This window comes from Oryzias melastigma, linkage group LG4 (genome assembly GCF_002922805.2).
Source record: "Oryzias melastigma strain HK-1 linkage group LG4, ASM292280v2, whole genome shotgun sequence".
NCBI classification, from domain to species: Eukaryota; Metazoa; Chordata; class Actinopteri; order Beloniformes; family Adrianichthyidae; genus Oryzias; species Oryzias melastigma.
In genome coordinates, this window is record NC_050515.1 from 21,152,020 (window position 1) to 21,169,838 (window position 17,819).

Sequence of the window (17,819 nt, forward strand, 5' to 3'; positions counted from 1 at the left end):
AAAAAAAGTTAAATGACTTGAGACGTTAAAAATACATCACTTAAAAAGATGACAATATATCCCATGGGGTCAAATCTGGCCACTAATTTTTATTCATTTTATTTATTAATATATTTTATTTTTACTACATTTTTTCTGTAATTTTAACAGCATCTACCTATAATAATAATAACAAATACTGTAAACATCATTTTAAAAGTCAAAAATGATTTTTCTTTAGTTGTCCATGGATAATAATAATAATAATATTAATAATACGAATAATTTATTTGACATTTAAATTGTACTATGACTGTTTTCCACCAGGTGACGCTAGAGGATGTGTAAGGCTCATCATTTTAAAACACTCGGTCAATTAACCACCAAAAAAACTAATAATAATAATTAAAAAAAAATTTAATTCATGTCTTTTTTGATTGGGTATGTAAAGTCTTTAAAAAAATGCATTGTCATTGTTTATATTGATATCTGCGCGTGACAAACTCGCTTTGTCACTGCTGCTTGTGTTGCCTTCGTGGACTTTTAAATAATTGTTCAAATTTTATCCACAATTTGTCAATTGCTTTTTTTTTTAGATTTTAGTCATATCCAGTGGATTTTTTTTTCAACAAAGGGACACCATCCTATAAACTGTTTGGAAAATCTGCAGAATGTTATTGTTATTTATTGATTTTTAATATATATATATATATATATCAAATAAACATGAAATGCAATTGGTGAGTATGATACAGAGCGCTTGTTATCAATCTTAATTTGCTCTGCAACAAAAGCATTGAGGAATTCTCGGGGATTTTTATCATGTCAGTGGATGACGTTAGAAAATTCCGAGCTTTGTGTAACCGCAAACGTGTCATAATTCATATCCAATGAGGCCCCGCCCTGTCCACAGTGTGCCGCTGACCGCCACCCTCTTCGGGGCTCTACTGTAAAAATAGTCGCTGCTTCTCACTTCAATGGCGACCAGCTAGACGAGCCTCCTCTCGCTTCTCGACCAGCAGGTTGGCTCCGGGGAGAGAGCTAACGGGTGCCCGGTAAAATGGGATGATGTAGCGGGATAACTCCGTTGGGGAAATGCGCAGCGCCTTAGCATGCTAGGCTAACACTCGTTTACTTCGAGAAACGACCTAGACCGAGCTAGCTGCTCGAAGCTAACGCGGGCTAGCGTTCACCTGCGGGCTGTTGCTGCTACCAGACCGGCTGTTGCTACTCAACAGGATGGAAAGTACGAATGAGAGCGGTTCTGGAGCGTCCTCGGCTTCGCCAGCACCGCAGGGGACGCCCGACCCCAGCAGTGACAGTAACTCCGCAAAGCCGAGCGGATTATCCCCGCAGCTCGCTGGGAAGAGACCCTCCATCGGCGAGGATGAGGGCGGAGGCGCGGAAGCCAAACTCTTCGGGAAGGGGCTGGGAGCCACCTCCCTTCTGCAGATTGCGATAAGGAACGGGATCTACCAGAACCAGGTGGCCATCGGTGGCGCGGCGAAGAACATGAGCATTCCCGCCGTGAAGTCCGGTAATGTTTATACGTTATCGTCCGCGAACAGCACCGCATCTGTCAACTCTCTGCTGGGCAGGAGGCGCCACAGACACAAGAGGAATCTGTCCCTCGGGGCTCCGCCGACAACCAGCTCTCCCGGGGCGTCCTCCGCTGAGGCGGCCGGCCCGGCCCCGTCAGCCTCGCCCCTCAGCACCCTCAGTTTAGATAGGAAGACCTTCCTGCGGCAGAAGCAGTCCAAGCAGCTCCAGGCCGCGGATAAATCGTGGGTGAGATCGGACCTCCGGCGCGGCTGCATTCACGTCCACGACTGGCTGATGCCCTCGCACCCACGGCCGGTGCTGTGCACCGTGGACACCACTGCCAGGGACATCGCCAGTAAGCTCGATGGCAGCAAAGCCGGGGCTGTACTGAGACTCAAACCTGCAGCTGCAGTTGATCCAAATGACCCGTGCAAAGATGGACAAACTGATGGCAGCAAGAGTCAAATTCCTAACACGGATGTCAGGACCCCCAGATCAGAGGAGAACGGTCATGTGACCTCTAACATGATGGATGAGGGGAAAAGTGCAAGCAACTCCAATTCTGAGATCTGTCTGAGTGACATCGGTGTGGATGTGAGCGTGGCAGACCGCTACGGGGCGTATTCCGGCTCTGATATGGAGAGCAGCACCTGTGAGGACTTCAGCCCAAGCGGGCCAAGAAGCACAGAGCGCCGAGATTCGCTCAGCGACGGTCTGGGTTTGGGTACCGACTCCTCAGTTCTGAGTGCGAACTGCGACAGCGCCACAGAAGGACCTGACCCGTTTGAGAGTTCCTCGGATGAAGTCGACCTCACCTGTTCCCCGCCAACAGCCCCTTCTTCCTCTGGCCCCTCTGCTGCCCCTAACCGAGCCACCAGACAGGACGATGATGTAAGTGACACAACTGACAGCCCCAAGATGGTCAAACGGGCCCCTCCGTGCCCCAGCAGCTCCCAGACTCGCCCCCTGACCAGCAGAAACCTGGACATCCCTGGACGGGACAGACCGTGGCCCGAGCCCATCAGCTCCACCCTGACTCCGGCCCTCTTCATTCAGCTGCACGGGGGCGCCGTGCGGCGGCTGGCGGACGACGAGCGTCCTCTGCAGATCCTGAGCGACTACCTGTCCAACCTTGGGTTCGAAGATGGATGGAGGGCGCAGGAGGAGGGGATGCACGCCGAAATCGGCTGCCTCATCCGCTTCTACTTCGGTGAGTTCTTGTGACGTCCTCGCCGAAACCCGAACGGGGTCTGTCCAGTTCTGGCCGAGCCGCTGGAGGCCTCTTCAGCCGCTCTTGACTCCGTCATTGTTCACCCATTCTCAGTGTACCGTGAGTGCCGCCATTGTGTTTGGTCACTGGGACTGTTAAACGAGTGTATTCGATTGTCCCGCTCACACAAAAGGCAGTGTTGTGCCTGTAAACCCACTCCAGCCGCTCGGCGAGCAGCCCAAGCGAGACGGCACAGGTGACCAAAATCCTTCTGTTTTTGTTTTTGTTATTGATGACCCTGTTTTGATGCAGAGGGGGGTGAGCGGATGGAAAAACACGAGTGATCCGGTCTAGGATTAGCACAACTGGATTTTGTTTTTTGACCTTGTTTTTGTTCCTCTTCTTAAAAACCCACTCCAATGAAAAATGTGTTTTTAACATGTGCTGTGTCATTTTTCTCCTGACGGTGGACACGTATGAAGAAAATATGGCTTAAAATTGCATTTCTGAGTATTTCTTTATCCAAATTGTTGTGAATCAGAGGAAAACAATCAGCAGGCCAAAAGCTTCCTGCCTCGCTCTATCCACTTGTAGACAAATAGATCCATATACGTCTTTGTTTTCCTCATCTATCTGGCAAACTGTGTGGCTCGCCATTTTTGTTGCACCACTAATACTAGGTTGGGGTGTAAGGGGGTTGTAAGCTAGCAGCAGAGAGCATAAACAAAAAGAATGATGGGAAATGCCAGCAACTCTGAGACTAATGTATCCTGTCGCTCTGCAGAAACTATGTCCTAGAAAATGACAGGTTTATTGATTTTTGATAAAAAATTGCCCATATTTATAGTAAATCAAAGGATGATAGGGGTGGGACTTGAACCCCTTCCTTTTAAATGTAGTAGAAGAACAAAGCGTGACCTGGATTCACCGCAGGTCATCGTGAAGCCATGAATTCGGCGGCGATGTGAGGGAGTGTCATTCATCACAGCCTCTAATGAGGAATTCATTTCATTTCTGCTTTGCAAAAACGCCCCTCACTGGATCAGCAGACGTTTCTGCCCTCAGCGTGCACACCGAATAGTCTGACGGTGTTTGTGTGTCCCAAAAAAAAAAAGTTTGACCCAGCAGATTGCACACTGCCACGTGCACATTTTCTCTCCATCACGGAGACTCTCAGTGTGCTGACTGAAAGACAAAAGCAACCTCAGAGGAACTCGGATTTCACCTCCTCAGTGTTTTGCGTCTGAGCGGGCTGCAGCTGCAGCAGAGGTCGCCGCTTTACTCGGCAAGGTTGAACAGCAGCGATACTTCAGAGATACTCGCACTCTGCAAACTCTTCAGTCTTAGTACTTTGGCTGCTTCATAGACGGCGTTTCTAATTTAGGGTTGCATGAGTTTGCAGAAGGAAACGACTCGAGGGTGTGTTTCTTTATTCCTTTTTTTAAATATTTGTTTATTTTTGGCTTTATCAGTGACAGGATGTTCCTCATTCAGGGAAACAGACGGAGGGAAAGGGCATGTATACATTAGCACATCACACCCAGGGAAGGGTGGATGCTCGCCTCATTGTGTCGGTTCAAACAAGACCAGCTGTTGTGTTTGTCATTTGTTAAGGATAAAAAAAGGAAAAATTCCATTCAGAAATTCACATTTATGCTACTTTTAAACTATAATTATTTAACTGATGAAGTTCTCAGCTGATCAAAGGAGAATAAAAACAAAAGTCGATTCCAAGTTCAGCTACTTTTTCTCAATTAAATTTTAAGCTGTGTTCCAATTGTTGGATTAAAGGATGTAAAGAATTCTTGTTTTGCTTTTTGAAGCGACTTTAAAGACCCACTTTGATCATCTTTTTGATTTATTGTAAAATTCTTCCTGGTGGTCTTCATTATGGTTTAGCAATTTTTAGCAAAAATCTAAAAACCTGTGTCGACCTAGTTTCTGCAGAGCGGCAGGAATTCATAAGAAATTCACCTCTAAGTTGTGGGTGGAACTGTTTGTACTTCCCGTCACCCATCTGTTGAAACGCTCTCCCGCTAGCTTACAGCCCCTCACACTAACAACAGCCTAACATTACTGGTGCAACAAAAATGGTGAGTAATATCGGAGCTATCCAGCCGTACAGTTTTTGGAGCCAGATTCTAGCTCAGAAGAGGAAAACAAAGACATACGTGCATTTAATCGTCCACAAGTGGATGCATCCTAATAGGGTGGAGTAGGTAGCTAGTGGCCAGCCAGTGTGTTTTCTACATCACAACTACAATCTATTCACAACTATTTGAAGAAAGAAATACTCAGAAATGCAATTTTAAGTTTAAAATTTCTTTGTATACATGTCCTCCAAACATAAGAAAATGGCCACAAATGGTGTTATAAACACAATTTTCATCAGAGTGAGTCTTTAAAGAAGTGACAAACATCACATGCAAACATCACATGTTTATGAGGCAAATGCCAGCTTGAAGTATCTATCTGACTGTCAAATCTATCTCCAGGACCCATTGAATCCCTGTTGGTGTAAATGGTTTGCATGTCTCAGCCGCTGCTGGGGGAAAGCAGGGTGGGGGTACACCCTTAAATGTTGCCAATCTGTTGTAAAACCACACCCACTCACACATGGACACCTAGGGAGAATTTAGAATCTTCAATTAACCCATGAAGAGTGTTTTTAGACTGTAAGAGGAAGCTGGAGTTGATTGCTAATCACTCTGTCACTGTACAGCCCACTAGCATGAAGTAACAGTGGCAAAACATGTCTTTAAAAAGCTGCTTCTGACTTATGCAACAGGAAACAATAGTTTACATGTGTCAGTCATATCTTACAATCTTTATTGAAACTCTTCTGGGCAGCAGCACTGAGCTCACTGCTGTGCAGGCTGAACTATTCTGAACAGGCAATTGCAAACCTGAAGAAAGGAACAACAAGTAAACAAAGCAACTTCTAAATAGCAGATGTCTTAGATTTCTGCATTGTTTTAGAGTCTTACCAGTCATTCTGGATTCACACTGGTCTGTTGAGTCCACAATAGAATTGTTGTTATTGTTGCCTCCTTGCTGGTTTTAATTTATACAGTAACTCACCTAAACCTTTAGCAGGTTGATGCACCATGTATTTAAATGAAAAGAAACCATCAGCAGTTTGAAAACAAAACGTGATGAAAAATGTATTTTCAATGATCATGGAGTGTTCATGGGTAAAGAAAGAGCACTTAGTCTTAGTTGTTTCTTTAAGCCTTGTGATTCTTCCTTCCTGGTTAGTATTGGTTCTAGAGAACGTCTCTAAATAAACAGTTGTTGGTTCTGCGTGACATTTCCAGCTGGTTTAGTCTGCCAGGTGTAAAAAGCAAAGAGAAGCAAATGAAACTGAACATTGTCAGCATTGCTCAGCAAACAAACTGAACCAGCAGCCAAAGAGAAAGAGTGGAAAAAGTTCCACCTGACCAGAACATTGAAACTTTGCTCTAAAGCGTTCCGCATGAGCACAGCTTGAATAGGAACGATGGAATCTCGTGGGAGGGAGGGGGGTCACTCAGTCCACTTTTCTTATCCAGTCAATGGGTTAAATCAGGGAAAGTCACAGGAGGAGGCAGCAGGTTGGAGGTGCTGCTGTTGTAAGACGTTATGTAACCGGCTAATCTCACCTCCGCCTCAGTCCCTTCACTTGTCGCTCCCAGCTGCATGTTATAGCTGACAGCTTCAGCACAGCGGCGACTTCAGAGGGCTTTCAGCACATTGATGTGGGGGGGGGGCTCAACTACAGTTCATTTCTATGTCAAACAAATTATGCTTGAGTGCTCTCTGTAGCAGCCCGCAGCCACTTATGTAACTCTAGCTTTCTAAGAGGAACTAGAGGAGTCCATTCACAAAACTCTACTGGTACAAACACATGGTGAAAGTGAATTAATGAAAACATGAAGGATTTCTTATTTCACTAAACACCGCCGTCTCTTTCCTCTCATCTTGCAGGGAAGCCTCGCAGCGTCGGCGGTTCTGAGCGCGTGCAGCTCTCAGGAGTCTTCAACGTCAGGAAGGGGAAGCTGGCGCTGCCGGTGAACCGCTGGTCAAAGCGGCAGGTCACGCTGAGCGGAACCTGCCTCATCGTTTCGTCTGTCAAGCACGCCCACACCGGCAAGATGCACATCCTCCCCCTCATCGGGGGAAAGGTAATTTCTGCCTCCCTCCATGTGCACACCTGGGGGTCTGTCCGTCTGCTTCAAAGTTCGTCGTCCGACTGAAAGATTTACCGTCAAATGAACCTCTTTGGAGGTCCCTGGTCATGTAGAATTAAAAAAAGCTCAGCTTACTGCCTGTAAAAAACATTTTCACCCCCAAAAAACACACAAATCCCCCACTGAGAGGATTAGCAAGAACTACGCTAAAAGAGGAGGCGTGCTGCAGGAGGCCTCCACCAGTGATAAGCTGCTTCAACCACAAACAAAAGCGTGGCGTTGCTGACACTCTGCAGACCTCCACGTTAATGTAAGGAGAAGCAGTTTGTGTTCAAACCTCTGACAAACCAGCAGCAGAGAAACTGCTTTCATTTCAAAGCCAAACTTTCTGCTCTATCCGAGTGTTTTCATTATACCTTCCTGCAGAGCAAAATGGAATTTGAGGTCTTCTGTTTGGAGAAGATGATTGTGCAGTAATCTGTGTTTGTATTAACATTCTTTGTTGTGTTTTAATGCTATAGCATTACACCTTACTCCAGAGGAAGATAAAGTATGAGTAACAAATGATGCTTTAGACCACAAATGGTTACTTTAACAAATATTTCCTTAAAAGAGTTTAGATCTTCTAAAGATGTTAATTTAGTCAGCAACGTTTACGTTGACCGATCGTTAGCATGGGAAATCCTATTATACGTTAGCATCAAGCTAGCTGACTTTAGTGTTTGTGTGTTACATCGATCTCTACTTTTATGGATCGATTATTGATCTATTAAGCTTAGATCAATTCAGATCGATTAATCGATTTTGTTGATCCAGACCTGTTAGTTATTGTAAAAAAATAATGAATTCCATCTTTTTTTTTTTTTTTTTTAGGTTATCTCCCTCCAAAAACGAGGAAGCATTGTAATTCTTTAGAAAAGAGCTATTAGTCAGATGAAATTACATATTTAAATATGTTTTTGAATAGAAATTTACCTGATTACTCATGTACTTGTATACATGTACTATATATGTAAGCATTATACTAAAATCTGTCATCTTTAAATCTAGCTTGTAGTCAAAATGCTTTCATTTGATTAAGAAGATTTCATTTTTTTTGGATGATTCTAAAACCGAGTAAATGTGACAGTCCTCTGCTGGATCCAATAACAGCATTTAACCCTTGTGCTATCCTAGCCATGTTTACATTAAAGGTGGGGTCATCTGGACCCCACAAGACAGCGCGCTGAACTTTTTCTTTTCCAAGGATTTTTTTATCTTCACTGGTGTCTGTGGCAGACATAAAATCCTGTCCACATTTGTCATGGGAGCAATCACACATCAGTATAAGGGTGGGGTCATCTTGACCCCATAAAAGAACACAAGGGTTAAAGCAGTTAACCGCCAGGACAGGCTCAAACACTGCAAATGGGAACTGACGGGTGTTGTTTGCTGCAGGTGGAGGAGGTGAAGCGGCACAGCCACTGTCTGGCTTTCAGCTCCGCCGGTCCTCAGAGCCAGACCTACTACGTCAGCTACGACTCGTACACAGAGCACCTGCGCTGGCACAGGATGGCCTCAAAGGTACATTCCAAGGGGGCGGGGCTTCTCCCTCAAGAGCATCTTAACCATCTGCCATCTTGACATTGTTTCCATTGTTTCAGTCAGATTCCTGTACACGCCACATTCTTTTATCACACATGCATCTTTGCACAGAATAGTTTCAGTTTTTTCATTTGTGAATCTTTTTATTTTTCTCAACAAATTCCTCTTTATTTTGAAATCAAACGCGGACAACATAAATGTCAACTTTGGCTTCTTATTAACTGACTGTGTTCTTTAATTTGCTATGTCATTATTATTGTACATTTTCTCCTTCACTTTTTGTAACTGGATCTTTTATAATGATGCATGGCAGCTCAGAGTTTTTTTTTTTCCAGAGTTTTTGCACATTCGTCACTTAAATTGTTTAAATTATCCAACAATTATCAGTTTTTTTGTGAGTTTGCATCCTCTGAAGTCAATTCAGTTGAGTTAAGTTATCAAAAGGCCCCTTCAAAGCTAAAGGGGTCTCAAAGGGCTACACTAGTAGCAAAAGCAGTGAGTTTTATTTGATAGTCTTTAAAGTGCTTGAAGGTTAGCTTACAGATCAAAGCTGTTTTGGAGAGTAGGAGTAATGCTACGTTTCAAGCACATTCAAGCCACCACTTCCATTGTGTTTGATTGTATCAGCATGTTTGAAAAAAGTAAAATGATCTCAATCCCTGCAGAAAAAAAGCTGTCCTTGTACCTGATCTTTATTTCATCTTCATGATCTAAATCCCTTAATTGTAAAAAATCCTTTTTATCGTTCTATTTTAACAGAATACTAATGCTACAGCTGCTTCAGCTCTTCAAACTAGTCTTCCTCACTGATGTGCTCTCAGACAAACAGCTGCTGAGCCTTAATGGGATTTCTCAGTCAGATGATGCTGGTCAGCTCTTCATCCCTTTAAGAAAAGCTCTTTGTGTTCTTCAGAAGATCACCTGCAGATCACTCATCTGATCCTCATCAAAAATACTCGCCGTTTCTTTTTTTTCTCTAGTGAAGGGCGGTTTGGGAGTTTAGCAGAACAAACAGAAACGCCCCACCCTCCCAAAAAAATAAAAAATCGATTTATTATGATGACAGCGGCCTCCCTCCTGAGACGTTAGTGTGTGCTGACAACACTCTCCGCTGCATGTGATAACACTTTCTCTGCGTTGTCTCCTTGTGTCAGATCGCCTCTCAGAGGGTGAACTCCGTCGACCTGTCCTGCTGCAGTCTGGAGGAGCTCCCCCCCCAGCTGTTCTACAGCCACGACCTCACCCACCTCAACCTTAAAAACAACTTCATGTCCCCCCATAGGGGAGTCCCAGCACTCACCAGGTGAGAATGCACACACTGAGAGCTTCTTGTGTGTTTTTTGGGTTATTTTTGGTCAATGGAATCGATTACTTGGGTAATGTATACTTTTTGACCCGTCCAATGAAAAGAACCAAAACACTTTTCCCATTAAAAGTTGAGGATGTCTAGTAAAAATTCAGAATAAAAATGTTTTGTAATCCTTGACAGCAAATTAAAATTAAATATTTCTTTAAATGAACATTTATAAATTAGGGAAATACTGTTTTTTTTCTTTTGAGAAATGAAGAAGAAGAATCCTAATTGTCTAAAGTAAGGCTGAATATTACAGCAAAACTGCTGAATCTGCTTAAAATCACAACACATGATTTGATTTCCATTCTTAATCTAACACTGTTTAGTTGTGAAACCATTACTAATAACCACACCAAACTTAAATGTAGTTTTAGAGTTCCACTCCCACTATATTTTGAACTTCTATAAAATAATTCTGAGATTTTTTATTATAATTATAAAGGTTTTTGCCCAAAAAAGTACATCGTTTTATAAGATGTAGTTTCTCCAGATTTGCAGGAGTTTATCAGAAAATCACTCCTAGGTTGTGGGTGGGACTGTTGGTGCGGAAGTAAACCTCCACTGATATCCCATCATCCCTTTATTACAATGTATTAATAATCAAGTAGGGTTTTTTTCTTAAGTCATACTCTTTAAAAAAATATAGAAAAATTGTTCTGGTACAATCTTGGCATATATCGTGATACATATCGGATCCTAAGCCGGGTATCGTGATACGTATCGTATAGCTTGGCTCTTGCCTGTACACACTTGTAGTTTGAAGCATTAAAGCTTTGAAGCTCAAGCCTAACAAAGTGGGGATCCCTGGTGGCCAAATGATGCCAAAGCAACCTGTTGAACGTGGCTGAAATGACTCTATGTAAATTCAGTTAAGTGTGTTCCAAATGAAAAGCTTGTTTTACATACGCTCATATCGTAAAGTGTTTGTGTGTCGCAGGAACAAGAATATTTTTGTTTGTGTTTCTGAATAAAACATCCTCAGCAGCTAATTTTCTTTCCCCGCCGTCAGCAACCTTTAGCCAGGGAAAAGGTTAACAGAGTTCAAACATTTAAATAGATAAACTTCATCAGTTGATGAATAGTCGCGAAACTGTTCCTCTTTTTTAATGCTTTTGTTTAGCATAGAAGATAATTAGCTGATCAAACACAGTTCAGATCCAGATGCTGCTAAAACTCCTGACTTCATGAAAAGTTCTCCATAAATCAGACTGCAAACCAAACGACGTTTTCCTGGAGGTTCCTGCCGGGCTTGAGCGTGTGCTGAAGAGTCGAGCCGGCCGCGATCCGGTTACAGTGTTTGTGTGCGTTCTGGGGGGGGCTCAAGCGGTCTGAATAATTCAAGGAGAGCTGCAGTGGTGATGAGAGATTTGACTTCAGCTGACCTCAGGGTCAGGTGGGCCTTTGGGCTTTCCTTTATTTGAATGTTTTAACAAATGTCTTATGAGGTTAGCTGGTGCTTTGGAGGAGTGGTTTAGTTTAGTTTCACTTTGTTTTAAAACAAAAAAGGAGAAGAGAGGTCAGAATCTGGGGAAGCAGCGTGTTCTGCTGCTGCCAGACACGAACAGATCCTTCTGTCCCACCTTTGATCTCTTGTTGGAAAAGAGCACTTTAATAAAAACAGATTTTTACAATGTTTTGCTACAGTTGGGTTACTCTGTGTTCTGTCAGCTGCAGATTGTTTAGCTTTGTAGAGACAGATCAACACACACTGTTGTTGTCGTTTGTGTTGACAGCTGTAGAGCCGAGGGGCAAACCGTGGAGATCTCTGCTTACTCACCTCTAGTTGAATATCTTCAACTCTCTGGAGGAGCAGCTCCGTCTGTTCTGTTCTCTGAAAGCTTCAGACGCTCTTCCTCCTAATTCTGACTTCTCGAGGAGGTTCTCTGAAGCCTGACATTTACGCACTGGAATCGTACACAAACACGCAGCCATTGTTTTCTGTGTAAACACCAGCTTCCCTGGCAGCTCCGTGCTTTCCTGGTGGTAACTTTCCTGGGAAGGACGTGGGTCTGGCTGTTCCACCCCTGACCCGGCTCTGAACCGGATCCGTTCAGAGGAGCGTTCACATGCCGTAGACGCATATGGTCTGTGTCAGAGTCTAACCCCAATCACGATAACGATGAGTCTTTCTCATGTCGGAAGGACTGAAGTTCCTCCTTTTTTTAAGTGAACTCTTGAACCACATTCAAGCAGCCACTTCCAGTGAAAAGTCTATGTAAACTCACATTCACACATCAATACTGAAGTCAGTTTTCAAGCTCTACATACAAACGAGCAGCCACTGAGTGTTAAACCGGGGTGAATTCTGACCAATCAGGGACTCTGATTGGGTAGTGACAAATGACTGACGTCCCGTTTAATTCCCTGAAGTGTTTGAAAATTGACTATGGAGGAGAAATTAATAATTGCAGTTTTTGCCCAGCCGGAATTCTGTGACATCAAGTCTGTCATACATCAGAATAGAGCTGTGAAAGAAAAAACCTGGAGCAAGATTCACCAGATATGTAGTTTTTTTCTAACTAACAAAACAGTCCAGATTATCATACTACCACCCCCATGTTTGCTTGTTGCCCTTTTGGAAAATACCACAGGATTCAGTCCTGAATCAATCTACAGATAATCTGTGCAAACATTTTGGAGATAATCCCCATGTTTTTGTCAGATGTGCGACAAGTCTTTGCTTATTTTCAATGAAGGAATGGTTTCCGGGCTGCACGGTGGCGCAAGTGGTTAGCGCTCTTGCCTCACAGCGAGAAGGCCCCGGTTCGAATCCCGGCTGGGACCTTTCTGTGTGGAGTTTGCATGTTCTCCCCGTGCATGCGTGGGTTTTCACCGGGGACTCCGGCTTCCTCCCACCGTCCAAAAACATGCCTCATAGGTTAATTGGCGACTCTGAATTCCCCCTAGGTGTGATTGTGAGAGTGAATGTGTGTGTGATTGAGGCCCTGTGACAGACTGGCGACCTGTCCAGGGTGTACCCCGCCTTCGCCCTTCAGTAGCCGGGATAGGCTCCGGCACCCCCGCGACCCCGAAAGGGACACAGCGGTCAAGAAGATGGAATGGTTTCCTCATTGTAAGGGGGCTTTGAACGTTTCTCACCTGGAGCCTTTCTGTGGTTTGTTTTTTTCCCCTTCAGGTTTTGTAAATTGAGAAGCCTCAGTCTGTCCAACAACGCTCTGTCCGAGTTCCCTCTCTCCCTGTGTGACATCACCTCTCTCAGCGAGTTGAACCTCTCTGGGAACCGGCTCTCCTGTTTGCCAGCAGAAGTGGGAAGCATGCACAAGTGAGTGGGATGTTGATCACAAAGACGGCGACAAAAGGACTATTTGAAGTTGTTTGAGAGTAGAATCATAGAAAAAGGACTTTTTTGTGCTTTGTTGTTTTCCCTTTAGAAGCTTCACAAAACATCCTTTCATGTGGTTTTTCTTCTCCAGCCTGCAGACCCTCCTCCTGGACGGAAACCTTCTGAGCTCGCTGCCCACAGAGCTCAGCTCGCTGGAGGGCCTGACCTACCTCGGCTTGTCGTTCAACAGCTTCAGCTGCGTCCCCCCCGTCCTGGAGAAGCTGCGAGGCTTGGAAAGGCTCTGCCTGGCAGGGAACCAGCTCTCTGTGCTGGATGTGGCCGGCCTGCAGTGGCTGCCTGCTCACTACATAGATCTCAGGTGACCCTCAGCCTAAACTCTCTGTTTAATGAATCTGTGTCCGCCTCTCAGCTGTCCAAACACTGAAGCGAAAGCATGTTTGTGCCTGATCTCTCTGTGACCTCCTGTCTGCTCAGACTGAACCGGCTTCAGGAGGTGACTGCGGCCGACTCGGAGCAGCTGCTTCACGTCACGCAGCTGGACCTGAGGGACACGGGTCTGCAGGAGCTGGACGTGACGTGTCTGACCCGCCTGGAGCTGCTCCGCTGCGACAGAAACTCTCTGTCCGTCCTCAGAGTCAGCGGCCACGCTCTCAAGAGCCTGCACGCCGCACACAACGGTACCTGAATGTTTCAAACGTGGGGCGGAGTCAATGGAACGTGCAATGCTCACAGCCTGTTGCTTTTGTTCCTTCAGAACTGAGGCAGCTGGAGGTCCAGCCCGCCCCGGAAAACCTCACCTTTCTGGATCTGTGCAGGTACCAGAGCTGAGAATGAGCCTCTGCTGCATTTAAAGACTCTGATCATCTCTTCATCGATTGTAAAAGAATTCCCACTGATCCTTTTAATTATAATTGTCGTGTTTTTAGACAAAATCAAATTGTTTTCGAGGACATAGTTTCTGCAGAGTGGCAGCAGCTCATTGGAAATTCCCCTCTGAAAATTTCCACAAGAACATGTTCAAAACTTAGTTGTTGTTTTGTTGGTCTTACAGGAACAAACTGAGAAGTGTTCCAGACTGGGTTTGTGAAACCAGCAGACTGGAAGTGTTGGACATCAACTACAACTGCATCAGCGAGCTTCCTGTTTGGTGAGCTGCACCAAAACACTCCGGTTTACCCGGGACTCATTCTGGGAATTCAGAGCTGAAGGTGTTCAGTAAAATTCCAACTTCTGGTTTAGGGATACAATGACAGAATATGAAACACATGTATGATAAGAACTACCAAAAAAAAGAAGAAAGTGTTGAGCTGCATGCAACACTTAATTAGTCATTTCTAAGTGGCCAGTTTTTAACAATCCTTTAGGAGTCAATAGATGAATATCTGAAGAGTAGACGGCGTTCCCTCGTTTGTCTTGGGAGTTACGTTCTACAAATAACCCGGGATAGATGAAATTTGAGATGTTTTAAGGCTGTAAACATAAACCTTTCTCAGACATTAACACACTATTTTCTCTTGATTAAACTCTCAGTTCAAACCTTTACAGAAAAATAAGTCTAGAATTGAAGAATGAAAACAAAGATCTGCTCACAATTGAAGAATTATTTAGATTTATTTAAACTGAGCAGAGATTGATTGGCATTGGTGTGCAGCCAATCAGGATGCAGAACACAATGCACTGCAAAAAAAACAAAAACAAAGTATGTAAGAGTGCACAGAAAAATCAAATCTGCGAGACCACCATGAATCGAGCCCACATGAGATAGATAACATTGTCAAAATATTTAATAATTTATCTTTTAAATATTAATTTAAAACCAAATTGGTCAGTTTTATGGAAAGAAAACTAGTAAATAGATGGAAATTTGGTTTATAAAATGTGTATTCTTGTTCGAAAGCTCACTAAAATAAGTTTATTTACCTGAAAAAAGACAAGAAATTAATTTAAAGGAAAATATTTTGATCAATTATATATATATATTTTAAATCAACCCAAACAGGATGATTTTCCGATTAAATGATTTCAAAATCATCACCTATTGATGATGTCATTCCCGTGTTTTTTTTTATTCAAAGTTAATTGAAAACCAACTTTGGAGCATCATAGCTTTTATTTGAGAGTTATTATCTTTATAATGAATCTAGACTTTAAGGACTAGAGAAATGTTTGCAGATCCACAGGAAGTTGAATTGAATCTGTTTTGTCTGTTTCTTTACTTCTATCTCTGCTCACCTGTGGAGAAACATGATTACATGAAGCACAGATGTAACCGGCTCAGCATGAAGCTTTCTCAGCTCCCTTCGGCTCCGTCTGGAGTTCAGAGGGACTTCAGGAAACTTGTTGACCCTCTTCTGGGGTGGGTTAGTGCTGCACTCGCTGACTGGGCTGTGTCGCTGTGGCGTTGCAGGTTGCTGTCCAGCGGGAGCCTCAGGAAGCTGCTGGCGGGCTGGAACCACGTGAGCCAGCTGCCGGAGAGGCTGGAATCTTCTCAACTGGAAGTTCTGGACCTGCAGCACAACCGGCTGACGGAGCTCCCTCACAACCTCTTCATCAAAGCACAGAGGTGATCTCCTCCTCCTCTTTTTTGTGTTTATTTATCCTCCAAACGTTCCTTATAGTTTGAAACTTCACATCCCCACAGCTTACGCTACCTGAACGTGTCGGCCAACAAGCTGGACGACATGCCGGCGGCCGGCACGTCCGAGGACGCCCTCAGCCGCCTGGAGGAGCTCTACGTGACCAACAACAGCCTGACGGACAAATGTATCCCCCTGCTGTCCGGACACGCCCTCCTCAAGGTGCTCCACCTGGCCTACAACCAGCTGCAGACCTTCACTGCCAGGTGACCTTCAGACCGACGGCTTTATTTACAAAACCGCAGCTTTCTGGTCGCTGACGACAACATGCATGACTCTTCCACCCACAGCAAACTGGCCCGACTGGAGCAGCTGGAGGAGCTGGACTTGAGCGGCAACAGGCTGAGGTCCGTGCCCACCACCATCCTCAGCTGCCAGCGGCTGCACACGCTGTCGGCCCACTCCAACTGCATCAACACCTTCCCCGAGGTCCTGCAGCTGCCCGAGATCAAGGTCTGTCACATGTCCACGCCCTAAACCTGATGATGGAGGACATATATTGAGAAAATTCAGCTTAAAATTATGGTTTTCAAATTAAATCAGGAGCAGACGACATACCTGTTCATAATTCTAAAATATCTTTTGGATTAAATAGTAGCTAAAAGGAGTAAAAATAAGCCTGAAAGCGAAGCATCACTGTGAGTTTCTGTGTCGTTATCAGTGTGTGGATCTGAGCTGCAACGAGCTGACCGACGTGACGCTGCCCGAGACGCTTCCTCCCAAGCTGCTGGAGCTCGACCTCACAGGAAATCCTCGACTCAACCTGGACCACAAGAGCCTGGAGCTCCTGAAGTACGGAGAGCCAACACAAACACCTCTGGGAAACTCTCCAACACCCCGGCCGCTCGCCTGATCCGCCGTCTTTTTGTTTTTTCCTTTTCTGCAGCAATATCCGCTGTTTCAGGGTGGACCCGTCTCCTTCAGCTCAGTGTGCGAGCGAGAGGCACGGCGCCCCCGCGGTCTGGAGCCACGGCTACACCGAAGCCTCTGGAGTCAGAAACAAGTGAGTTTGCTTCTTCGGGTAGTTAATCCTGGATCAGTGTGTAGGGTCAGATGTGTTGATCTGCTGGATGGTGTCTGCAGAGCATACATCTGCGTCTGCAGAGCATACATCTGCGTCTGTAGAGCATACATCTGCGTCTGCAGAGCATACATCTGCGTCTGCAGAGCATACATCTGCGTCTGCAGAGCATACATCTGCGTCTGCAGAGCATGCATCCTCACGCCTGTCCCCGTTTCTCCATTCAGGCTGTGCGTTGCCGCTTTAGCTCAGGACAGCTTCTGTGGCATCCGCGAAGCTCTTTACGGGGTCTTTGACGGCGACCGCAACGCCGAGGTGCCTCACCTGCTGCAGTGCACTATGGGAGATGTGTTAGCAGAGGAGCTTCACAGAGGCCAGAGGCAGGAGGACTACATGAGCAACACTTTCCTCACTATGCAAAGGTAAACTGCAGCTCCTCTTCAGTTCAGATTCAGACGTTCCCGTCGCTGCAGCACGTCTGCTATCGCCCCCACGCAGGAAGCTGGGGACCGCGGGCCAGAGGATGGGCGGGGCGGCGGCTTTATGCCACATCAGACACGACCCCACGGCTCCCGGCGAGCACGGCGGCGGCTGCTTCACCCTGAAGGCGGCCAACGTGGGCAGGTGCAGGGCCGTGCTGTGTCGAGATGGCAAAGCCGTGGAGCTCTCCGACGTCCACACCGTCAGAGAGGAGGAGGAGTACCACAGGGTCAGGCAGCACAACGCCATCATCACAGAGGTAACACGGAGGACTGGGAGGCTGTCTGCCTGGTAAAACCTGGAAACGGGAAGCGGTTACAACAACCGCTGACCGTAAAGGCTGTTTTCCACTGGTCTGTCTGCGGTGCATTAACACCACGATAGAACGTTCACTAATCAATAGGAGTGTTTACATCACCTCTGTTATGTCTGCCTCTGAAGTTCATCCTCCTGCAGTAGGGGTGTGCCAAAATATCGATATTGCGATATATCGCGATATTTAGTCCTGCGATCGATTCTCGATGGGTTCTCACCAAGTAT

General features: G+C 45.3%; 1 protein-coding gene across 1 annotated transcript in view; it reads left to right on the forward strand.

The window, feature by feature from the left end:
* The first annotated feature begins 707 nt into the window (after positions 1 to 707).
* Positions 708 to 17,819, forward strand: part of LOC112150460 (PH domain leucine-rich repeat-containing protein phosphatase 1) — a 20,659-nt gene continuing 3,547 nt past the window's right edge. Inside the window, exons 1-16 of the mRNA XM_024278810.2 lie at positions 708 to 2,731; positions 6,698 to 6,894; positions 8,338 to 8,463; positions 9,639 to 9,787; positions 12,975 to 13,121; positions 13,273 to 13,500; positions 13,617 to 13,819; positions 13,897 to 13,957; positions 14,194 to 14,289; positions 15,550 to 15,705; positions 15,784 to 15,984; positions 16,069 to 16,231; positions 16,440 to 16,570; positions 16,665 to 16,781; positions 17,027 to 17,221; positions 17,298 to 17,538. Coding sequence (XP_024134578.1) covers positions 1,219 to 2,731; positions 6,698 to 6,894; positions 8,338 to 8,463; positions 9,639 to 9,787; positions 12,975 to 13,121; positions 13,273 to 13,500; positions 13,617 to 13,819; positions 13,897 to 13,957; positions 14,194 to 14,289; positions 15,550 to 15,705; positions 15,784 to 15,984; positions 16,069 to 16,231; positions 16,440 to 16,570; positions 16,665 to 16,781; positions 17,027 to 17,221; positions 17,298 to 17,538 — 3,924 coding nt within the window. The 5' untranslated portion in view covers positions 708 to 1,218. The remainder of the gene's footprint in view (positions 2,732 to 6,697; positions 6,895 to 8,337; positions 8,464 to 9,638; positions 9,788 to 12,974; positions 13,122 to 13,272; positions 13,501 to 13,616; positions 13,820 to 13,896; positions 13,958 to 14,193; positions 14,290 to 15,549; positions 15,706 to 15,783; positions 15,985 to 16,068; positions 16,232 to 16,439; positions 16,571 to 16,664; positions 16,782 to 17,026; positions 17,222 to 17,297; positions 17,539 to 17,819) is intronic.